At 37.2% G+C, this 26,205-nt stretch overlaps 1 protein-coding gene across 8 annotated transcripts in view; it reads right to left on the bottom strand.

Moving 5' to 3' along the window:
- Positions 1 to 9,517: 9,517 nt before the first annotated feature.
- The window catches only part of NUBPL (NUBP iron-sulfur cluster assembly factor, mitochondrial), a 78,790-nt gene continuing 62,102 nt past the window's right edge, over positions 9,518 to 26,205 (bottom strand). For 7 of the 8 annotated variants that reach the window (XM_088167268.1, XM_088167261.1, XM_088167267.1 and 4 more), the window contains 3 exons: positions 21,708 to 21,828; positions 17,766 to 17,848; positions 9,518 to 10,444 (listed from right to left, as the gene is read on the bottom strand). In XM_088167268.1, the coding sequence (XP_088023394.1) occupies positions 10,382 to 10,444; positions 17,766 to 17,848; positions 21,708 to 21,828 (267 nt within the window). In that variant the 3' untranslated portion in view covers positions 9,518 to 10,381. The remainder of the gene's footprint in view (positions 10,445 to 17,765; positions 17,849 to 21,707; positions 21,829 to 26,205) is intronic. The other variant, XM_088167262.1, reaches the window with a different exon arrangement.

Here is a 26,205-nt window from a genome sequence, read left to right as displayed (position 1 = left end):
TAGGCAAATTTCTCACACCAAGAAATGCTAGGAAAAGCACCTCTATTTTATGGCCCTTTCTCAGTGTATAAAGGAGGCTGATTTTTCCCTTTCAAGAGGAGGATTTTGTGTTCTGAGCCCCTGTAATGCAAGGAAAAGGGTTGGTCAAGGTGTATACAACAAACACCAAGATGCACACAATGTCTTGCAGTCCACATGAGCGACCCTTCAGCAGGACCACCCCAATCCCTGTCCCAGCTGTGAGGAGCCAGCAGGACCCATGGCAGAGCAGCACTGGCCACACACACTTTGCATGGAGCTACAAATACATTTCTGCTGCATCTGACCCTCTGAAAGCAGTGTGATCTTCTGCTGTCAGATCACTTAGCAATGCTTACACCAAAACAACAGCAGAAGAAAACAAAAATGACAAACACTGGTAATGAGCAATTAATACAAGCTCCTGGATGAAGGAGCTTTGACAGTGTTTCTGCTCTTGTGGAACCTCTGCTTCACAAGACTACCTTACAATGTAGCTCATTAAAAGAGCAAAAATGCTCAAAATTCCCTTCAAGGAAGCAACTCCCTTCAAGGAAGCAAGGCTTAAAGTGAGCCAGGCAGAGGTTTCCTAGGCAAGATGATGAATCAGTACTTCTGAAATGCATGCTTCCCCCATGCAAACACAGAGCTATGCACCTCAGGCTAGAAGGTCAGTCAACGATTTTTGGACCATGTGCCAAAATAAACTCCAGATGTCTTGTGGGAAAAAATCCCTGGAGGTTAAAATTCAGCAGTTTCAAGGGCTGAATCAAATAGTTTGTGTACAGTCATAACAAAAAATTGATCTTAATCAAAATGAAACAATCGTCTTGAAGACTGGCATTGGCATTTATTGCTACTTCACTGCTGCTGTCTTGTCAAGCTGTTAACTGGCCCTCTACAAAAACAGAGTGATCTAGCTGTCCCCAACACATTACAGGAGTGAAATGAATTTTTTTTTACAACCAGGGATTAGTAACCATTGTATTTCTAATTTGCAGAGAGATCATTACTGAGAGCTTGGCTCTGAGATACAGGCAACTTACCTTCTCTATGCTACTATGCAAACAACCAGTTTACCTCTCTGCAATTTATTTGACCCCTTCTGCTCCATGGACACCAGCCACTATTATTTTATATTTTACTGGCACTCAAATAGAGAGCTGAGTTTATGGAAAATACGCATTTCATATGGCCCATCAGAAACTATAAAACTGTGTCATAAAGAATTTTCTGAGTATTCTTTCTTAGTTGAACATATTAAACACTGCTACTTTTTAAAAGAAACCAGTTCTTTTAAAGAGCTATTTTTATGTGTAAAGTGTACTATGAACACACTTCCAAAATAACTTGAAGACCAATAGAAGCATTAGAAACATCTTCACATTTTGCAACAAGTCATTCTTGACAGTGCACATTAGAATAGTAAAGGTTTATTCAAAACTTAAGAGTTACTTAAACAGAAACCAATCAAATGTGTACTCCTATTTTTGCAGTTGAACCCCAGTGGAAATCAGGAGAGATCCTGATTCCAAGACAAACCTGCTTCTGGTCATTGCCAAGCTGTCAGCAGCAGTGGTAGCACCTCTGGGATAATGTCTTTAAGAAGGGGGAAAAAGAGTTACTGGGCAGAAGTAAATTGCAGCCAGAGAGCAGAGGGTAACATGTGAGAGGAACAGCTCTGCAGACACCAAGGGCAGTGAAGAAGGAGGGGCAGGAGATGCTCCAGGCACCAGCGCAGAGTTCCCCTGCAGCCCATGAGGAAGACCATGGTGAAGCATCTGTGACCCTGCAGCCCATGGACATCCAGGGTGGAGCAGAGATTGACCTGCAACCCGTGCAGGTGCAGGTGACCCCATGGGAAGCCAATGCTGGAGGAGGCTCCTGGCAGACCTGTGGTGCCATGAAGGACCCACACTGAAACAGTCTGTTCCTGATGGACTACACCACATGGAAGGGACCCCCACTGGAGCAGCTCAGGAAAGGTTGCAGCCTGTGGGAAGGACTCACTTTGGAGAAGTTTGGATGACTGTGTCCTGCTGCAGCAGGTGAAGAGTGTGCGGAGCCCCCTCCCTTACAAGGAAAGAGCAACAGAGACAACGTGTGATGGATGTACTGACTGGAGCTCCCATTCCCAGTTATCCTATGAGGCTCCTGGGGAGAAGGTAGAGAATTCAGCAGTGAAGTTGACCCCAGGAAGAAGGGAAGAATGAATGAGAAGTGCTTTAGGATTTGGGTGTATTTCACATCATCTTATGCTGATTGGTAATAAATGAAACTAATTTTGACAGGTTGAGTCTGTTCTGCCCATCACTGTAACCAGTGAGTGATCTCTCCCTGTCCTTTTGTTGAGTCACAAGTCTTCCATTATATTTTCTCTCTCACTTCATGTTCAAATATAGCACGGCAGGCTATTTCCTCGTACCATTTCGCTGACCCTTAGCTGTCTCTTATGTCCCAAGAGGCCCAAATTAAGTCCTTAGCAAGAGTGGACAGCTCTGCCACGCAGACGTCCTTCCAAAGTAGAGTCACAAGAGTAAGGTGTCATTTCCAGAGGTCATTCTCAGTGCAGGATTTTATCTTGGGAACGGTAACACATGAGAATTACAGGGTCACGCATTGCCTGCAAATAACGCAGCATTACTCAAATGCAAATCAAAGCAGAGATCAGAGCCTGTCACAACTGCAAGGTCTGCTCCAGGTGCAGAACATGAACACAGTTCCTGAGTATTACACATAGCAACTGTCCTTCAACAAACAGAATGGCAGCAGCTAACAAACACTGACCAGCACCAGCCCTGGCAGGGACATCGTACAGTCTGATAAGGAGCACCAACACACTATGGAGTAAATAGGTCCCTGTTTTCCCAGGGACAGTAGATAATAACATGAAGAACAAACATTTCACTGAGTCACTTCCTGTGTTAGCGACATGCAAACCTACAGTCTAAAGGTTCAATGCTGACACAGTCAAGGGTGTGACTTTTCTCAACAGCAAATCACAGACTGAGTTTGGAGTTCACTTAAGAGGCAAAAACTGCTATTTGAATGCTGCTGGCTCCTCCAGGGCCAGCACAAGAACATGCTGCATCCAGAACCTGGGTTCAGTAGTTTTTTTAATGATCCTTAACCATGACCATTAACTCATGTGGTTTCAATTCCAAGGATTGCATTTTATCTGCCACTTCATTTTTTCCATACCAATGACAGTAAGGTTAAATTAAAAATTTCATATACTCAAAGAAAGAGCATCATGTTGCTTGTGGGTTTGTATTCTCAAGGTACGACTAGCAACTGATTAGAAGAGATTAGAAGAGTTCCAATCTGACTATCCAAAATTATGTCTAATTGTTATCTTTCCTTCTGGTGACTGTAGTTCTTAAAAACTAAACAGAAAATAAAAAACAACTTGTCGTTGACAATTTTGTTTTAAAGCACGTAATTCCTTTCAGGAGCCCCTGTGCATAAATCTTTTTATCTCTATCTGAGGAACCAACAGTAGTGAAGTGCTGGAAACGGAAATGTGAAACCTTTCTTATAGAAAAAATATAACTAGAATAGAATGAAGTTTCAAGTTACTGCATATTAAGCTCAGGTACAATAATTCAGCAAGGTACTCAAAATTTTCCTGACACTTGGTATCACCTAAGTGTAAGGTGAAGTGCTTTCCAGAGATTATATATCCCATTATTGCATTCAACCTCAGCTCCTGTGGTAATAAACACAGGTAAAACAATAACTCTAATAAGCGATCACCCTGGGATGGCACATTATCTGATGTGAAACAGACTGACCATGAACTGAGACATCCCATTCCTCAAGGAACTTTCTGTATCAACTGTTTTCAACTATTCACTTGTAAATACATTTTTCAGTTGGTTCCCTAAATTGCAGAAATAGTGACAAAAATGAGGGCTCCTGAGTCTGCTCAGTCCTGTCACCTCTCTGAAGCACCAGGACCAACACAACCCCCAGGGTGCCAGGCACCCCAGGTCATATGGCTGTACTTTTCTGGCAGAACTGGGAGAGATACGTTTCCCATTTTATTTCTGATCGTATAATGTTTTATTTCCTTTCATATGCCAGTCGCATTTACCAGCTAATAAAACATCCCGTTTTGCCCCGACCCATCTGCCTTTCCTAAAAATGCAACCCTGCTTATATTTCTTGCTGTGCCAAACAAATTCCTATTGCTTCCTGGCATGAGGTCATTCCAGGCAAATACTGGTATGTCATCTCTCTTCCCTCCTGTCACCTGCTACTGCAGATTCATAGTTAGGATTCTGTAGACAGGCACTGACGGGGAATAATACATAACTTGTCTGAGTCATATTCTTTGTGAAAATGGCAGACCTTTTCAGGCAATGGAAAGCAATCCATTTCAACTGCAAAGACCTCATCCAAACATCATAAATGCTATTACTTTCTTAGAAAAATATATTTTTTTAAAATCTATAAATGGAAGTATTCTAAATAAATTACTCTAGAGTGTGATGTTTTCAACGTTCATGAGCTGCAAGCTCTAAATAATTAACAGGCATTTTTATCAGCAGTTTCATTTTGTTTTAATGAAGATGTATATCTCCCATCAGGGTAACAAAATCAACAATTCACTGAGACAGTGACTATAATTTTCTATATTAACCCTACAGGGAAGAAGGTATTCAGCATCAAACAGTTCCTTTCTTTCTCTAGAGGAATAACTTTTTGGATGCATTACTAATATGCAAGAAAAACTGCTTTACAAAAAGAGGTTTATGTACATTGTCAAAAAAATTAAGACAAGAAGTGAAGTAGCACGGTGTTAATAAGAAATGCATTTTTTAAAAAGTGTTAACAAGCTACAACTCACAGGCTTTCTAAAAGGTTAGGATATTAATGCATTACAAAAGAGATGCCAGTAGTGCTGGCACTCATGAAAAAATGTGGGGTTGGTTTCAAAGCCTAGATGCTTACAAGGTGTATTTTCCCAGCCTTTTAACACTCCAAAATAGCCATTGGGCCCCATTATGCTGCAGAGGGAAGTGCAGAGTGAAAACCCAAAACCTCCTGACTCCATCTGAAATGTAATTAATTAGAGGCCTCCAGGTACCACAGACAAAAGCCTGTTTATATGGAAATTCCTCCTCTAAAAAGAGACATGTAGAAACTTCCCAATTCAGCAAATAAGTCAATGTGGAAACTCATCCTTGCCTGTTTGACCAGCTACAGACTAATCTCACATCACCCTCAAATGCCTACTGCCGAGCAGGAGAGCATTCAGGCTCCTTAACTTCACTTTAATGAGATAAAAAATGTGCAACATTTACTCGGTGGACAACCAATCCAAAATTACATCTACTGAATGTGGGCTTGGCTAAATAAGATAGTTTCTCAACGTGTTTATTCTTCCTAAATATGCAGCAAAAGTGGGCTTTAAAAATATATTATAGCATTTCTTTCATAATTATTTGGGGAAAAAGACTTGCTCCTGAAAGTAAAAAGTACTTAGAAGAATCATTAGAAAGTCATAAGCTAACTTTCCAGAAAAAGAACCAGTAGTTTGTATGTTTAAAACAGACCTTGTTCAGTAACAGGAAGCATACATGGGGTAGGCAAGTGTGGGGAGTCTCCTGCCTTTCTCCCAAAGAGAAAACCTCTGTACCATAGGAAATAAGAGAGATTTTAGAAAATCCCAGTGGTATGAGGGAAAACACTTCAAATAAGTCTGTAAGCCCTCAAAACAATGTTAAAATGTTTTTCTCTCCCACTAGCTTGTTCAGAGACTCATACACTCCCTAGGAGAAGTCCTTTATTTGCATTGATTAAAGTGTGTATTCAGATCCAGACTCATACAAATGGAGAAATGGAGACAAATAGGTGCATAAGGAAGGACAGGCTGTGCCTGTCCTCTTCTTTCTGAAAAGCACCCACCTCCGTGAATACACAAAGATAATGGAAAAATACAGAACTTTGAATATGCTTTTTCTTCAGACTTTAATATCTTTATAATGTAAAACAGAGCCTAAAAAAATAAACCAAAAGGGCAAGTCTTAAATTTAGGCTGAAAACTACTTGGGGAATTATTTTTTTTCTTTTGCTGCTTTGTGATATGTGGCTGACAAACAAGTGCCTTGGCTGAAATGCTGCCAAAATAAAATGTAATTTTTATTGTAACTCCTACCATTATAAGTCAATTCTGAAATTAAATCAGCAATTCAGATTCATCTTATGGTCAACTGTTCTTAAGCAGGAGGGTTTCCCCTAGCCATCTCCACCAGGCAGCATTTCTGTTTAAAAAAATTACAACAATATAGGCCCAGATGTGGCGATGAGAAAATAAAATGACATGTGAGTATCAAAATCCAAATGTAAAACCCCAGAGCTTTATTTCAAATTTGTAAGCAACTAAAATGCCAGGCATTAACCTAAGAATTGATAATTTTATTCATAGCTTCCTTAGGTAAAAGCAATCAATTAGGCTAGGAAGAAGGATCAAAGAAAGCCCAGCCCAGGCCATTTACCATCCCCCCCGCCCCCCCAAAAAAAATCAGCTGTGATTAGCACTATGTTATTTACTTCCTCCACAAGCAATACCCCTTTATCAGGAGGAGTGATGAACATTCCATGATGGTCCTGAAAAAAGGTTAAGCCAGGTGACTGAAGACCTCTCCTAAGTTTAGGAGCTGATTTGAATCCTCTTAACCAAAGCTGAGTATAGAACAAGTTTCTTGTGTCTTGGACAACTACTGAAAAATATGTAAGAAAATAAGCATGGAGATCCTATCCCCACCAGTATCTGAAAGGACAAGAGCAGTTCCTGTCACTTGGATAGCTGGGTACTGAGCTCATTTGGCAGTGTTAGGACTGGGGATGCTCTGAAAGGAGCTTTGCACATAAGTACCAAAATCCCAAAATGTAAATTGTCACATAGCAGTCGGTCAAAGTGAAACACACACTTACGGGAAAGATGTTAAAGGGGGTTTCACTTGCTGAACTGGATCTAAATGAGTCCAGCTGTTTGAAATAAGTTCAGAATTACAGAAGATGTTACCTGCTTCTGCCACTTCTCTGCATTAATATTAATTCATAACCACGATAACCAATCAGAGCAACTAAAATGGGTTGTAGTTTTAATAGACAAACAATTAGTAGAAAAAAAACTAACCTTCAAACTACATTTTTCTCATAACTTCAAACAACAGATTTTTTTATTGTGAGGATCTAGCACCTAAGTACTGTGCAATCCACAGTCCCAAAGGCTGAACAATTCATTGGCTGAACAGAGCAGCAAAAATTTTATAGCAAAGTACTTCACTAGCACAAGAATTCTATACCTTCTTTCAGTTTCATTTTCCAACAAGAAACTTCTGAAAACCATGAAATGCACCCTGTTAAGGCACAGCCCCCACCCAAGAAACTGCAGGAATTATCTGCAAACACAAGAACTGTGATCACTGTACAAAGGGTCATGTTGTGAATGCAAAACTAAGCCTGACAGCACTGCAAAAGGATCTTAGGAGTCTCAGGAATCTTGCTGTTAAACTACACAAGAGATAAATTGGGAGTGACAATTGCCTCTGACCCCATTCCTGCCTTTGGTCCCATGCCTCCCTAGCCTTCCTCTTTCTTTCTCTTTCCTCCTCTGTGGGATTTTCCAGTGTGTAACTGAACACACAGTGCTACAGACTTCAGTAATTCTGTGCTGGTAACCCATGAGCACAGTAACTCTCCTCTGCTGGTGAGCAAAGAGCATCCACCCATACAGTCAGGCTCTCTTGCTATGATTAGCATTTATAGAACAAAACATACCAGTACACTAGAAAATATCAATTAGAATAAAGTGAAATAGTTGAGCTGAAAAGAGCCAACAGCACTGTGTGTCAAGTCTGTATTTATAAACTACAGTTAAATACCACCTTCTCCTGATAAATCTCCAACTAATTCAACTAACCCGCCATCCAACAACTTATACCAATGATTTTATGAATACAGTTTCAAATGTATGTTGACTGGAATTCATTACTATGTATTTAACAGTGTAATGTATAATAAAAAAATATGAATATGTGTTTCTATAACATTAAGAACCAATAACACTTTGCCAGTGCCCTTCATTTACTTTGCAGGAAAAGGTCTGAGAAATAGTTTTTCACTCATGAGAATGAGGAAATAAAGCAAATACATTTTCAATTTAAATTTGGGTTGACTGTTGGTATCCTTAAACACAGAAATGTCCTACCAATTCTGTACAATTTTATATATATATACTTTTTTTTTTTAATTACTGAAAATTTGCAATCTATAAATCAACTACAGTGTGTAATCATTCCACCAAACTGTTAATAGGAATTTTCAGACTGGCATAGAAACTATGCTTAATCATTATAACATAGTTTCTTGATAAAGGCATTCAAAATAATTCTGCAGCTAAAAGATTTAACAGAGCAAAACCACAGTACTTAATTAAAAGGGGGGAAAAAAGGTAAAAAGGAGTAAAAATAGAAGAAAACTCGAAAGCAAATTTCATCCTTCAACTAACCCAAGAAATAACAAGAAAGAAACAAAAGGGGAGATGGACAACCATCTATCTGTATATTGACTGCTCACCCAGGCTCAACATGAACTGGATGTCAGACATTCAAAAACTTTCTAACAGAATGAAAATTACAAATACTAACACTCATATTATATCACTGTCTTTTGCTAAAAACCAGTCAGATATCCCAGTTCCTCCACTGAAATGTAAGATTATACTAGCCAAAACTATCACAGCTTTGTTTATAGACATGTATATCAACAACTATGCTATGTAAAGTAAAGCTAATAAATACGTAGAGACAAAACCTAATTTAAAAAAAATGCTATCAATAAAGTATGAAAGGGCAGAACACTAAGCCAGCTTTAATTTTTGTAAAATATATCAGAAAACTGAAAGGAACTGAGTATTTTGTCAATTCTACAGACCACAATAATATGCTACTGAAAAAGTTGACCACTGATATTTTATGGGCGAAGGTGCAGGGAAGGAGGTCCAGAGATTGACATGAAGCAAAAAAATCAACAGTTTTGGACTATATAATTTACCTATTTAGAAAATCACCTAAGCTTGAAATTCAACTCATCACTTCTGTCTTGATTTTTCATGTAAACTCTAGGTAAGAATATTACTTAAATATTCTTAATGTAAATGTATAGCAATTTTTATGTTGTATCATTTCAACAAGAAAAAACTACATCCAATATTCTCACTAGAATACTTGTACTTGGAATACAAGGAAAATCTCCAGAGGTCAATAGCAGAGCTCCCTAGTATGGTTACATTCATTCTGTGGAAGGGTTACAATGTATGTTTAAGATACCCATACTTGACTGTGTAGATGGAAAAGCCTAAATGTCAACACAAAGATCTAATTGCAAATGAAAACTCATTCCCTGAAGGCATAATCCTTCACTTTCACACACCAACACAAAAATAAAGATCACAGGCAATGAAAAAATAAACCAGAAGGCCACGCAGTTTGAAGACCAAATATTTCTTTACTTCAAAAATATATCTTTATATTCAAATTCCAAGTTGCTAGTTGTAGTAAGAATAGGCAATCATAAATTCAATTTATCTTGATCATTTGCATTCCCTGGCAAACTAAGCTCAGGAAAAACATCCGGTTTTCAGTGAAGACCTCTGTTACCTTGTCTTCTGTCTGGGTTCATTATAATGTAAAACAGTCGAGAAATAAGCCTCAGGGTCACGTAATCCATTCTCCACTAAACTGTGAATTGCCTCACAATACAAATTTATCCGATAATGAATGAATTTGCTCATCATCCATCACAAGAACTCTTCAGAGTATATGTGGAATTTTAAAATTTTCTTTCAAGATGAACACATAAAAGTACAGCAGTTACAGAATTTTGCTTCTTAAAATCTTGCAGAACTTAAGGTCAGTTTGATAGCTAACCATGTAAAAAGCTGAACAAAAGCTGAAGGAAATTAGAGTATTGAAATTTTAATTTTTTAAGCAGGATTATGTCTTGGCATACCTCTTATCATTCTCCTTGCATGGAGAGGCTGTTTTTCAGTCTTGACCTAAAAACCGGGCACATGTAAAAAATGTACTTCATTCCCTTCTTATTTGATGATGTTACAATTCGGCAGTTAAATACTATCGATCATCATTTGCATACGTGAATCCTTTTGGACATGGCCAAACAGTGATGTGAGAAACAGTAATTATCACAATTGTAATTTAACCTCTGGTAAATTAATTCCTAAAGAACTTCTTAGAACTAACATGTGGCCTCCATGTAATTAGGTAGCAGGACTCTTCTGCATTGGCTGCATCAAAGATCATGTTTTTGCTAAGTTTCAGTGGTAAATGCTTCAAGCAGGAGGTACTGGTAGTCTTCTTAATATTTCCATAGCTATCTTTAGATAGGCTTTAGCCTGCAAAAACAGAAACATACATTGAGTGCTCCGTTTTCTATAAAAAGGAATATTTCACAACCAATTAGGTATTTATTCTTTTACACACAAAGAGAAAATCAAAGATGTTTAAATAAATGGGTTAAATTTAGCCTCTGCTCAGGAAAAACAATGCATTAATACACAGAATAAGCACAAGCGTTGTATAAAAATATTGGTGGGAGAGTTTAACTTTAACTGAACAATTTAACAACAAGCAGAGTCGATAGCCTTCTGGAAGAGAAGTGATGAGGAAGAGATAGACTCTTTAGTCCCACAGGTACTATAAATTATAAACTTCCCTCATCCTGACAACAAGGATGCACCGTGCACAGGACAGAGAATCAGAGAAAACAGCAGCATTCAGAAAAGATTTTGAGACAATGAATTCATTACAGCCTAGAATATCACCAGGGAATTTCCTATTCAGACATTTTAAGTATTTTTTTAAAAAGACACGTTTCCAAAAGATTGAAGTAAGTATTAGAAAGAACTAATTTTGCAACACTAGAATCCACACAGTTAAAGTTCTCTTTCGCACCAACCTATGGCAGACACAATAGCACAGAACTGCAGGACTATGAAGAGCAACCCAAGCAAGCATACTTATGTTAACAACTCCAAAAACCATGACACAGCTAGGACCACGATCAGTCCATCATCAATTATTAACAAATCTATTGTCAAGGGACTTATATAAAAACACTGTATAAAGTCCAGCACAGAACAAACACCAAAATTAAACGAAATTATTCTTATACCAAGCTGAACAACTTGTAGTCAAAAGATAACAACTTTTAAAAATCTCAAAGATTAATGTAAGAATGTTTAATTAAAATACTATTTTTGTGTGTATGCATATACACACTGCACACTGTTCCAGAGGTTGATTACTTCCATTGTTAAAAATATACACCTTATCTATAATTTGAATTTGTCATAGCTCAGTTTCCAGGTGGTGCATCACATTCTGTGTCTGTACTAACACAGCAAAGCCCCCTAGCTGAGCTTGCTTTTCTGCTCCTACTCAGCTCCAGCCTACTCCTTCTCCAATAAGTCTGCATACAGAGACCACATCGACAACCTTTCCTGCTTTCCTCGAACAAATCTCCACAATAATCCCTACCACACTGATTTCTCCTGTCTCCTGCAGGATGGCTCTGACCATGAATTAGTCTTTGTATCCCCGATGAGCCCTTAAAACAGCAAACAAACTGACACATGCCAGAGGCCAGAGCTTGGGGGACAGCAAGAGAAGGTCTGTCTGTCACACTAGGGCCACTAGCACTCACTGTCACTGCTCTGAACAAGGCGTCAGTCTTGCGCACAGCCATGCACTGCTCACATCTCCTCTTTTTAGGGATTGCTCCTGGCTTGTAGGATTTTCTTTCCTGGCACTCCCACCCTCTACACTTCATAGTCTCAGTGATCACATCCCCTTAAAACTAAAGCCCATAAAATTTTCTGAGTTTGTAAGGAATCCAGACAGCAAGACAGAATTGTTTTCTCTCACAAACACGACTTTGTGGCAAGAATGATAGAATGAATTTAGAACTTAATTTACAATCCTGAATTTCCAACTTCTGTGGCTACAATTGCAGTGCAGTTGGCTAACAGCGTGTGTGCAATACTCACCTCACTCAGCTATTACTGACCTGGGTGGTCCAGCTACCCCCAACTAACCACACGCCTAGGGTAATAGACCCACTTGAAGTAAGGTGACTGACTGAAGTCAAGTTGCCTTTGCGGTTAAGTATTTGACTAATTGGTACAGGAGCGCTCCAGGTGGGAATTTGAAACTATCTGAACAGTCCCGCAGGCAGCTCCCACTTTACACAGATCAATTCATGCGTTTTAATGAGTCAATTAACAACCTGCATACAAAACCTGGCCCCTTCTAAAGACTGCCCAGGCTGCTTGCCTGCTCCAGATTGACCAAATTCTACACAGAATTGTAAATTCACCAAAACCAGACTTAACTGCTTGTATAAATGTTACACTATGTCAACAGTCCAATAAACTTAAGATTCTTTTCGCACAAAATGCTGTTAATGAGTGCCTGAACAACACTCTCCAGTGTACACTGACGCTCATTTGCCAAGCATTTGCCAACCACTTTGCAACAGGAGATTCCTGGGGCAACTCTTTGTAGCCAGCATGCCAGCATCACCTATACAGTGTATCACATTTTCCTTCACCCAAACCACTGCGTACAAACAGCTTCAGACCAGCAACTCAAACACACTCGGATCCCATCACTCGGTTGTAGGCCTCATACACCATAGGATATAAATCCCAGTACTGACATGGTTTCTAATGTCTATTTTTGACTACAAGGCTCCAAGACTATTAAGCTGCTTTATCCAGCCCAGCAATCCAAAGGAGAACCTGTGCAAGTCCTGACTGTCTGGAATATCAAATGCTGTGGATGCTAATATACCTGTAAAGAAGGAAAAGGAATTTAAATCTGCTCAACTCATCTGTTAGGGCTTACAATTTATTAATTGCTGAAGGAAAGTAGCCACCATGAGCAACTAATCAAATAGTGACTATCACAAGGACAAATACTAGTCTTAGCTACCATCTATATGAAAATAAGCACATCCCACCATTGATTACTTTGGTTCTTAGCACTCTCTGCACAACCACGTTTTATTTGCCAGTTCAATCAGATTTTTAAATAGCTTTAATTTCCATGGAAATTGCTTGTTACTTTGACACAACTCCAGCCTTCAGTACATGACTGGAGCTGCCTTCCAAAGTCTATATTTTACTGTGGTCAACTCAGAAAGCACTAAAAACATGACGACAAACACAGCTTTAAATAAGTCTACTTCAGATAAAAGCTTCAAGTCACCCAAAGAAATTCTTGGTTGCTACAAGAGTCCAGAGACTAACTCTGTCCTCCTCTGGGCAATTCTACTGTAAGATTCTTCTTTGCATGTACTAGCAACCCTTGTCAAATTTCAATGAAGTTTCAAGTCAGAAAGGCAAACTTTCTGAGACAGTAAAAGTCAATCCATACTTTATAACATGAAATGGAGTAGATGGGTAAGTGAGCTGGATTTACAAAACTAAAATCTCAAAATAAAATCGTTAGTGCTCATAGGAAACTTCCTATTAATCCCATACATCAGCAGTTGTAACCACTCTTGGAGGCAGCCCCAGCTGGGTAATACTGCTATCCCAAGGTGCCATTACAGACATCTAGAACTACATCCTGCCCAAAAAAACATGGGTAAGTAGTACAGTGCAAATCAAATGCAGAACAGTAACATCTTTCAAACAGACTATCCCACACTCGTCATTTTCTTCAGCAGACAGAACCATAAATGAGGGTCTGATGATGCATTGTACTATCTACACTGTGAATGAAGGATTTGAACCTACACGTACCAAATGCTACTGTGATGATTCAAAGGAAGCCTTGATGATAAAGGCATATTATAAATCATACCATGCAGCCTTCTTGAGGGTTTGCTTTTCTTTTTAAAAATTTTCACCCTGCATTGACCACTCACTAAACGGAATTATAGATGACAACTAAATCACAAAACAGGATTCTATGACTATTTGCTACTAGTACTTCAATTTTTCTCCAGCTACTTCTTGCAATCTTTAAAAGGCTGTATGTTTTTTACCCTATTTATATATCACCCTTTCATAAGCATTCTACAGAAAAAATGTTTATGAATATAAATTTGAGTTGTCTCTTTGGGTGACACCACAGCAAGGTTTGTAACATTCTTATTTAATTGAAAAGGGATTATTAACCAGACTTATTTTGCTCTGTTCCATCAGCCTTGTGTCTCTGCTTTCCACCTGACTGGGGCTTTTTCTCTTCCATTATAGATCAGTGTGCAATTTACTGGACTCAAAATTCTTCACTTGTATTCACAGGATGTGAATGGACACACTGGTACAGCAAATGTATTTTGTACTTGTTCTTCGACCTTAAGACATGTGGGAATTTGCTGCTCAGCAATCACAGATAGCTCGTCTGTTCTGCCAAGATATTGATAAATCCACTACCATCAAGGCTGTGATATACCCAAAAGTTTCTAGCAGGAATTCCTCACAAGATAATCACCAATTGCTCCATAACTCTCTGGGCTTTACACTCACAGAAGGAAGAGCTCTCAGGAACCTCTACTTATCTTTCTCCCAGTGTGATGGAGAGCTCACTGGGCATTTAAGCAGCTCACCAGTGGAAGAATAACTCCACTGCTATTAATCATGTTCTATATTTCTTGCTGTGCCTCTAGTCTTCTTACCTGCAAGCTTCAGGGCGCCTCTTCCAAACACCTGTTTTGCTGCTGGCTCCTTTCCCATGGCCCATAGGAAGTTCCAATACATCTGAGCATGATCAATTTCACCTGGTTTCAGTGATTCCTCATTAGTTTCCCCTATTCTACCTTTTTGCCTATTCTACCGTTTTAGCAGCAATCCTGATTTTCGTTTACCAGTTTTGCTGTCCAGTGACTCTTGCATTTGTTTGAGTGAGCAAAAAAATGGAGCCTTGAGCAAAAAAATGGAGCTTTGCCCAGCTAATCCACCTCCACAGTGTGACAGAGGAGAAAAATGCTCAATTAATCTCCAGAAGGGTCTCACTTCAGAAGGCAAGCCCTCACTGCTGATTGAAGTAAGAAATTACTAGCTTCTTGTAGAGGATCTTGGGTCATTCCCAGCTGCTGCATTAGGCTGACCATGCAGGTACAGCAATATTCCATTTCTACATCACAAAGTTTTATCAATGAAGAGTATTGAGAAAAAGCCACAAAAAAAGCCACAATTTCAACAACTAAGCTGACAGAAACACTAACATAAGACAATGTTATACCAAGAGCAAAATCATTTTACCAGCATTGTTATTTCTCTCAGGGGACTGCCTCAAGCTTCACCAGAAGAGAACTCAAGTCATCAAGCCTTTCTATCCTTTAGCTATATTGTCACTACTTTCCATAAGCAGATTAGTCATGTGTATTCTGTGCCTTCCCCAAGGAAGAACTTCTTAAGTTCACACATGCACCATTCTACAAGTAATTTTCTTTTTTAGTTCTTAGTAATTTCCTTGTCATTTGTGAAAAGGAAACCCCTTTTCCACCAACTACATCTAAGCTTTAAAATAATAAATTTAGACAAGTTTGTTTAGACATTTTGAAATTCTAGTGTAAAGTCAGAGATATACTTTTATACAATCTGCAAGGCAAGATGAACCCTATTGCAGATGTGTAAGCAAAAATGTATTAACTGACATATTTTAGAAACCATTTTATTCTAGGCTTTACAGAGCTCAAAAGGTGTGACAACATGCTGGGTTTCTAAGAAGTCAATCACCATCCCTATTCCCTACTGTTTGAATCTGCTAGGTTATTATTTCAGGTCTATGATTCTGTATTTGATTTTTAAGTGTGTTCTAACAAAATAAGCATAGAATTTTGTATGAAAATCCAATGCACATTTAAGTGACAAGAGTAGAGAATTTCAGCATTGTTCCCTATCTGAAAAGTTGTTAGTGCAGGAATAGCCACAATGTCAGTTTATTTGAGAAACATGGTGATGACTGTCATGTATAAAAGATTAGAATCTAACTTTATATGATCTCTCCCACCATCATTTATGTGCTAAGAATTAAATTTGTCTTTGAAAATATGAGAGTGATATTTTTTTCTGTCTTTAAAATGAGAAGAAAACCAGGGATAAAGGAAAATTCTTCTTCATTCTGTAGAGATTAGTGACATTTAAAAAAAACACATTCTCCAATGAGAATGATTATCTCACAGACACAATGGCAGAGAAGGATATTAAGAGTTTTCCCGAGAGTCACACATATTTGTCAATCTTTATTCCTCTGCATATTTAACTTAATTGCCACAAATGGTGATTATAACCCACCCTTTTGTTATCAAGAACATAGTTCAAGGAGGAACAGATGGCAACACAAGAGACTTTCTTGCCTTTTTATTTTCAGAATGCTATCCCATACATATCTGACTTCTTAGATCAATAGTCCAGCAGGCTACAGACTCTTGGTTATTACACATTTCAGATACTGTGAGTCTTCCATCTTAGTTTCCCAGCTTTTCTACTTCAGCTTTGACCAAAGCATGCATCCATTCAAACCTTCATATTGCTGATCAAACTGCCCAGAGAGAAACTACCATATGGATTATAGGGATTCCTTTTCAAATAGACCTGGACTCAAATTCACTACATTATTCCATAGCACAGGCCCTGCCCAAACCTAGCAAAAAAAAGGCATTCAATTAGAAGTTGACACACCATGGTGCTGCCTCTTCTCTTTGAAAACAAAATTACAATTTTAAGACTGTCACTGTTCTTCCAAAATCCTGTTCAATATGTTAATAACACTGGATTAACAATGTTAATGCTCTCCTCCTCTCTTTTTTTTTTCCTTCTAAAATACTGGGAAGGAAAAAACATATTTCAGCATGTGCCCAGTAATCATGATACTGAAAAAACTACCAATATGCAAATGCTCCATAGGTACAGTCTACCTTATTGTGAATTAATTCTACTATCTGTTATCAGTATTAATCTTTTTTTTCCACATCTTTACATCTAAGCAGCAGTCAAGAGTGGGGCTGCATTATGCCATATACTGTGCACAGCACCCTACCCTACAGAGCCTGACAGACAAACTCTAGCAGAGAAAGAAAATAGCAGACAGGAAAATGCCATTCTATCAGCACGAATGAAATCCTGTACGTACAACTACTTTCCTTTGCAGATTTGCTTATTGGACTCCCACCACCTCACCAACTCACATTTTTCCACTGACAATAAAATGTGATGGTAAATACACTGAAAAAATCCATTTCCTCTTGTGTGTAAATTGCTCCAGTTCCTGCTGAAAACAACCCAGGTACTGACAATATGAAGTTTTGCTCCAAACATCTTTGGGTAAGACCCTTTGACAGTTTCCAGGCTCAGCTACCAAAGGCTTAACTGACAGTTTTAGAGGACCTGCATTAGCTGCAAGGGTCTCATGAGGCTTGACACTGACCTTCCTCCTCTTAGCGTGCCAGGATCTGGATCAAATCTTCTCTATTCTGAATGATTCAGCCTAATTAAACAAAACCAAACTCACAGAAGCAGAACAGACGACCAGCATTCCAAAAATCAAGGGCCTTACTGATACTACCTTCTTTTACTTAATTATCTTACTTCATTCAAACACACATTTCTTTCCAAAAAGCAGTAATTCACAATGGAGCTCTCCTCTCCATTCACTTTCAGAGGAGAGCTTTCTGTTGTTTTAAGTGCAGTGCACCAAACTTACAGCATCACTTTGAGGCTGAGAGATCACAACAGGCTGTCCTGAATCACACGTCTCCCGTATATTAACATGCAGTGGAACGTCTCCTGCATCAAAAATACCAAGGCACACATATGTGAAGACCTAGTATTTCTTAAATGTTTCCTTAAAATAACCCTAAAGCAACTTGAAATCCAATTCCTATTCAGTATATTCTTATATATCTTATATATCTCCAAAAATTAGCATTTAACATGAAAATTGGCTTCAGTATAGTTTCCTTACATCCATAATGAATAATGCTAAATGTATTTTGGATTTTTCATTCTCTGAATACAAAGGACCATGCTTTAGTAATTTATTAGAGAAGGAAAGGCTTTTTGCCTCAAACACATAGAAAAATAAAGGTTGAGATACAAATTATTTTGTTTACATGAAATAAATTGCCTGAGTGTTAGGCAACTGTTCATCATGCAACTTATGTTCAGCTTATCTCCTCATTTTAAATTCTTTTCAGTGCTGTTTTGAGATTTTAATCACTGTTCAAAGACTTCTTTGAATACTTAATTTCCAAATAATAGCATTTGTTATTGTCCTTATTAGGCCTTGGATCCAATTCAAAGGTGGACAACTATTCAGTTCATTCTTCTTTCCAACAGAAATCTTCTTTCTATTCTGCTTCTATAATGAGCAGGGAACTGTCAGAGAGGAAAGGAACATTCTAAAGGAGAATCAATTAGCAGCGCTATTCCATTCTGAGACATACTTTCTAAAACACAGATTTCACCACTACAAAAAACTTGGAGACTCCTATGTTTAGTTCACTGCTACATAAATAATTTTGAAGTGAACTGAAGACCAACTTTATTTTACTGGAAGACACAGCTACATTTTACATCATGGATAGATGAAGACAGAACAGCCTACCTTAGTTCAATCCTGACATACCAGAAACTGTGTAAGTTTAATTCATACATTTTAGCAACCTGATTTAACTAAAACCAATGCCAGTGTAAATTACTGAGATTCAATGTATTCAGAAAAAGAAATAGTTAAAAAAACTGTATTAAAATTGACAAAGTTTAAGAAATAAAAAAACCAAAACCCAAAGCACGCAGGAATACAAACAAAAACAAACAAATAGGAAACATAAAAGCTGTGGCTCCATGATTAGTGTGCTGAATCTTTGAAGAACCTTATAATTATTTAGGATAACTGCAGTCCATTGCTTTCGAATTTTTTTTTCTTATTTATTTCAGTTATGAATAAATTTAGGTATAACAGTCTGTTCACATATTCCATTATAAAAAAATTAAGGGAGTTCTTTGAAAGTTTTCTAACCATAAACATTCTTAATTGATTAACAGTGACTTGGTAAATCTCCCTGACATTCACTTCCTACTCTTATTTTATATAGAGACTAATCTCTTTTTTCCTATGGCTGTTTTGTTAATGGAAAAATACTTCCTCACTATCAGCTTAACAACAATCTCCAATAATTACAAAATAGCAGCTTCTCTCTTTTCCCCCTCAGACTTATAAACACATGTGCTGGTACTACAGGAGCATACAGGAGTAGTAAGAACAGAACTGCAGTCAGAAGATAAAGAAAAATGCATTATAATTTTAAAAAATCAAAAATTTATTATTTAAGCAGAAGACATCAAAACCATCTGCATAACTGGGTGATAAGGGTTTGAGGAAGGTAGAACTTTTGCACTATTCTTCACTACCCAATGTGATGGGAACTTGTCATGGTAAGGTTTTCTAATATTAACAACTACAGCTGACTGCAAATAAATAGTGTAATTCAAATTTACTGTAGGAAGAAAAACCAAAGAATTTTTAAAATCTGGTAGTCACTGCTGATGGTCAGGAACCAGACAGTGTTAAAACATCAGGAATTATCATCTCAGGATCATGTATACCAGTGGCATAGCCTTTTGGTCAAGGTTACAGCCCTCAAATTTTGGGAAAAAAATTTCCGAGACAGGGAGATAAAAATCAGCAGCACAAAGTCTCTGTCACAAACCTTGTCACATTCTCCTTTAGAGAAAAGTAAAAATACAGGACAATCAGAGGTATATGAAATAATGGACTAGTCCTGGCAACTGCTAATTGTCTTCTGTCATAAACAAAAAGTATTCAATAATACTGAGAGCCAACTCTGAGCAAGTGGAAGGATGATACTTTTCAATCCTGCATACTGTTAACTTGCAGAGTTTGTCAGATATTTGGTGACAAACATCTTGTTGGGTTTCCAAGGAGGACTAGATGCTTATCTAAACAAAGATAACAGCCATAGGTGTCAGAAAATACAAAATAAATTTAGAATTACTGATTTTGAATATATGCACTTTGCAGATATATATGTAAAAATACGTTCTCAAGGTTTTTGGGCAGAATTCAAGTAATACTAAGATAAAACTTCAATTTGGGATGGATTAATGTAAAATCTGTAAGCAGCAATTCTTACAATACCATATGGCATTATTATGTAATGGTCATCCCTGGAAGGAGGAGCATACTAATCAGATCAAGTACTGTAACTCTAAATTTAACCCTTGGGGCATTACTCTTAATCTTAGTCTGATTTCGCATTGACAGTTGGAAGTTAAACTTCACTCTGCTTTATTTTGTACATCTCATCTATCCCCTGGTAAATCTGTACATCTCTCATATCGCTTCTAATTAAATCCAATCACAATCAGTTCTGCACTCTTAGGAAATAACAAAAAACCACCTATGGGACCAGTGCCATAGTACATCATCTGTGCCTGTGTATCTAAATGTATGTTTGATTCAACTGCTTGCAGAGCATTTGCATCCATCCATATAACCCAGAGCTGTAGAAGTCCCCTTGGGCTCTGATCACAACTCATTATATATTCAGAAAACTAAAAGATAGCCCAAAAGCATGTTTTTAATTATGTGTTGCCTTGCTATCTTAAGTCTACGTCAGACCTTGATGTTTCTGTGTTGATCTTTCTAAGTGAGTTTCCAGGTTCTTTTTAATGAATTAGCTATGGAAAATCATTGAGATAATTAGAGTAATACATGGAAACACATCATTAGCACATGCAATTACCCCATTTACCAACTTAATTACACTGTGTTATATTCTTTACTTACAGCACAGGTTGAACCATGCCTTTTTTAATCAGTAATGTGTATTTTAAAGATCAATGTATACTTTAGCCTACAGGCATGAGATAGCTTAATCATAGCTAATCATAGAATGGTTTAAGTAGGAAGGGACCTTAAAAATCATTTCGTTCCAACTCCCCTTCCATAGACACGGACATTTCCAAGTACAGCAGGTGGCTCAGAGCCACATCCAACTTGCCCTTGAACATTTTCAGGAACAAAGAATCCATAACTCCGGACAACCTGTGCCAGTCCCTCACAGTAAAGAATTTCTTCCTAATATCTAATCTAAATCTAACCTCCTTCAATTTAAAGTAGCTCTTCATTGCCCTATCATTGCCTGCCTTTGTAAAAAGCCTCCAGCTTTCTTTTAAGACCTGTTTAGGTTCCAGAAGGCTGCTAAAAGGCCTCCACTGAGTCAATACATAACAACTCATTTCATTTAAATGAAATAAATGAGAAAACATTTCTTGACACTTCTGGACTTAAGACTAAATAGAATTCTTGGTTATTTGTAAAAATTGCATATATAGCCAACCACACAAAGAATTTCAGGTAATAGAGCACATTGATATCAAAACAATTCATGCTCTGGATTGTTTGTAAACACAAAGATTTAAGATGCAATTAAGAATTTTCATATGCAGTCAACACTATTACAAGACTGACAAGGAACACATACTACTTATTTGTTCCATTACATCTGAAAATGGTCTGAATACAAAGTAATCTAAGATTATGCAGTTTCATAGTTCAGTTAATGCTTCATGCACACCATTAAATTTTTCTTCAAAAATAAAACCATTTCCATATTCTTACCCAAAATATCCAATCCAAGGGTTTTTGCCAGATTTCCTACGCCATCAGCTCCAAAAATATGTGTCTCATGCTTACATTTGGGACATTGGAAAACACTCATATTTTGAACCAGTCCTAAAACCTGTCAAAGTAAAGAAAAGGAAAGGATATTCAAACCAAGCACTGGTATTTCCATTATTCATCTCTGATAATATAGAATAGATTATCTACTAAGAACCAACACAGAGTGATTATTGAAAATAGGAATCAGACTCATTAATATCATTATCAGCCCTTATTAGTCATCTCAGTGGCACCATTATCTGTGCAGTATTTCAATTTTTTCATATTTATACCTCTCAAACACTAACAGTCTTATTTGTGACAAAAAGTACTTCTTGCACAAATCTAACTTGGAAGAACTCTCCCTGCCAGTATTTAATTTTCAAACTCTGAAGACTCTTGTGTGAATTTTCATTCATTCATTTTCAAAGTTTTGTAATTTGCAGTTTCAGGAAAGACAAAATAAAAACCTACCATTGCAAGAAATTACACAGACATGCTTGCTTTTAAGGTATCTTTATAAATTATCCTATAGGGAAATGTTTTCAAAAAGAATCAGATTTGTTATTCTTCTGAAGAGAAGAAACACATTTTAAAGATCAAACAATAGAAAAAATTATGTGAAACTAAGTGGCAAAACACATAGCATAAAATCTAATACACACATCCTGGGTACCTTTCTGTTGATGCCATGTTTTCAACATCATCCTTATAAAATATGTCAAATAAAAATTTGCCAAGTCATTTACACAAAAAAATCTTCTTTCAGAATTTGAAATAATGGTAATGATTTCATTTTATTCACATAGTAAGCAAAACTCTTCATTGAGGCAGAGCAAAATTTCCAGAAGTGATGAAAATAGTGTTCAAATGCTACAGGGTGGAAATTTCTATCCACCTGCTAATGAACAGAAGAGCTGCTTTAAGAGATTCAATGTTACAATATTTCACTTTCAGATATATGTATCACCTAGATATGTCACATACACTATCGCTAAATTTTGTAATAGACTTTTTTATATTGTTATTTACTTTGTAGCATTTTGTACTTCTACATTCTCCTCAACCTTCTAGTTTTATGCTTGAACAAGGTGGTCTCTAGTTATTAGAGAGGAAACACATCCACTATGCTAATGAAGCATACCTAGGAGGAAACAGCAGTGTTCAATGCGACCAACAAATATATTTAATTAAAAGTGAATGTACAACTTCTGGCATTGAACTTAAAACAAAAAAGTATGTTACTTACAATATCATAATAAAAGTTTCCTTAGCTACAAGCTGAAATTCATCAAATGATGGTCACCTGTTTTTTCTATACCATCATAAAGTATATTTGCCACATCTTCCTTTACTTATGTAAAACTCTCAGATGGTTTAAAGCAAGGAACATTCTAATAAATAGTAATGTTTAAAAAAATTTTACGTACTTCCACTTTAACACCTCAAACTGACTTTCCCCCTTTTCTACTCTCTCTCATGGACTGTCAGAAAAGCAAGAGGAACAACTGACACATTACTACAGGTCATTTTGTCATCCAGTTCTTAAATTAGTAGAGACATGAAATACTACATGTCCAAGGCTACAAGGTGCAAGGACAGTAAAAAGGGACCTGATACAGATGACCTCTAAGCAGGCATTAATCCTGCTCTGCCCTAAAGTCAAGTCACGCAGTTTTTACTCTGTTGGTAAACGGAAGAACATTGAAAGCAGCATTTTTTGACAAAAGAAAAATATTATTTTTACCGGAATATAGGGAGGCCATTTTTGACAGTGCATGGGGGGGAAAAAAAAGTAATTTGAAATTTACAATTTAATTAATTCATTTTCAGGTATCTTGGGGTTTGAACTTTCTGTTCCCTTCAAAGTACTCATACAACATTTATGATTCAGCAAATTTATCATCAAAGAAAAATTTAGTCTACTATTTTTTGTGAATAGTTAAGCATTATTACAGCTGTTTTGTTCATATTTTAATAACCTATTATCTAAGAAGTCCTTCAGCCAATACAAAAGCAAATGCTGAGATACAGCTGTATCTCCAATGCTAGATTAGTTTTAGAGGCCTTATACAGAGTCCTTTTTTGTTTCCATTTAAACAAACCTTACTAAAAGCAAATGACATTTCAGCATTGCACAATAATTTTTATTTTTCGGTGTTGGTCCTTTTTGTTGGCCAAAAAATAGTAAATATTTAATAATATATCATTTATTCTTCTAGAATATGAAGATGCCACTTAAAAAGACTAAGTATAATACAGAATATTTGCAAACACAACTTTACTGCTTAAGTGTATTGTTACCAGGCATGTTTCTGCACATATATTTACAGAAGTGAGCTCCTTGTGACCTTCAGAACTTTTAAATCTACAAAGTAATAGGTCTTGCTAATGAAGTCAGTAATAACCCTCATTTCCCTGCTCAAATAATAGACTTGTAATAGCTTCAAAGCAGCTGTTACTGTCTACACAAACTATTCTGTAAGTGTGTGTGAATTCTATTCTAGTCCTTGGTGAGCTTGGCAAACTTGGCTCAGGAATGACATGAAAACTTGTATGCACCACAATACAGGAGCTGACCTATGGTAACAGCATGGAGCTGCATTCCATTTAGTCTAATTGTTATTTCTAATGGCGAAGAGGCATCTGGTAAGAAATAACAGGAAATGAAGAAAGAACCCTTTCATTATGAGTTATCTGCACATTATCTGCACACAGTTTCTGAATGTTTATGCATTTCTTGTGCTCAGCTAACCTTTTGGTTACACAATAAATCATGCTTAAATCCAAATATACAACCTTCTAAGTTAAAGAAAATACAGTGATGAAATGAAAGCTCTCTGTATTTACATTAGGAGACAATTCCTGAGAAACCCACTTCAGTGATTCACTGTACTTAAGGATGGATGGTACTGAGGCCTGACTTCAGTCTGATGGGGACTGTTTACAGTTCCCTCTGCCATCAACTTCCTGTGTCAGTCAGTGCTTCAAGCAAACATGCACAATATTTCTGTCTTCCTATCTTTCATCTTATAGTGAGCAATTTCTGCCTCTAATATCTGCTCCCAACACGAAGCCATAATCATGGCTGGTTACTTTGGATGCTTCAGAAATACCAGTAAGAACACAGCCAAATAAGCCATTTTAGTACAACTCAGAAGGAAACACATAGCTGAGTTTAAGCAGTTTTTTGAAACCTGCAAAATCTACGGCATAACCTTCCAATTCAAGTAAGGTTTCAAAAAAGTTGCAGATTTAACTAAAACCCTGTCTTTTCTTTCAGGGATATGATTGATAAGAAACTATAATGAACTGAACTCAGCCTTAACAGGTGGAAATAGGCCACTTTTTCCCTAAATACTCAAAATTATTCACTTTGAGTCACCCTTGGGAATGCAAGAAAACATTGGCCAAACTTGCATAATAGACAAGAATCTTGAAATTTGTGATAGGAATCAGCAACACAAATTCCCTCTTCACTATAAGTGTAGGTGTGCTCCACTGCACAAGAGATGTCACTTCTCTTTCAGTGACTATGTCCTAGGACTGAAAATACGAATTTTGTCTTGTAATCTTGGTTTTAATGCTGACTCTCCTTGCCAGGTTTTCATTAGTTCATTCAGTCACTCTACTTCAATTTCAAATAAAGGACAAACTACATTAACAATTGTGAATTTATTGTGGTAATTCTACATGTGTCATCTGAGTCTCTGATACTAATAACAGTGGGGGTGAGGGGAAGGTGGAATATATAGATACATGCCTGTATGTAAATATATAGATACATGCCTGTATGTACATGGGAGAGACTGCAGTTCATTAAATATAAGAAACCATACTCAGAGTTCAGCGACCTATAGACTCTCTGCTTCTTTGAAAAGTCAGCTCTTTGCAAGCACTTTCTGAAAGATTAAGGATTGTAGAGATTAGAAATTTAAGGATCTGTTTATTACCTAATCAGGATATGTAATTTTAGCACAGACCTGCAGATTCCAACTCTTTGACATAAACCTCAGGTTTGAAGTCGGTCATTAAAAATTACATCACTTCACTTCCTTTAGATCCTCATCTTTAGTTGACATTTAGAAATGTAGTACATAGGCAGAAGCTGCTTTAAAACTCAAGTAAATGATACTTGTACATACAGGGTAGAACAAAATACAGCAGCGTAATGAAAAAGGCCTGATAACTGTTTCAAGTGCCACGTCATGTAACAGCTTCATTGTGACTTTTCACTTGACTTGACAAGATCTGATCATTCCAATGAACCAAAACATATCATACTTAATATCCACTAGTCAAATCAGTATTAGCCAAGCCCATCCTAGAATGCACAATTTTCTTGGAGGCCATTCTCTTCACAGGACATTGAAGAAGACAGTTTTAGAAAGAAATCTTGGTAATTTGTCATTAAAACAAAAGGAAAATTCAGTGAAGTACTAACTTGAACACAATT

This window comes from Sturnus vulgaris, chromosome 6 (genome assembly GCF_052056855.1).
Source record: "Sturnus vulgaris isolate bStuVul1 chromosome 6, bStuVul1.hap1, whole genome shotgun sequence".
NCBI classification, from domain to species: Eukaryota; Metazoa; Chordata; class Aves; order Passeriformes; family Sturnidae; genus Sturnus; species Sturnus vulgaris.
Note: the sequence above shows the minus strand (reverse complement) of the source record. Positions and strands in the feature narration are given on the sequence as shown.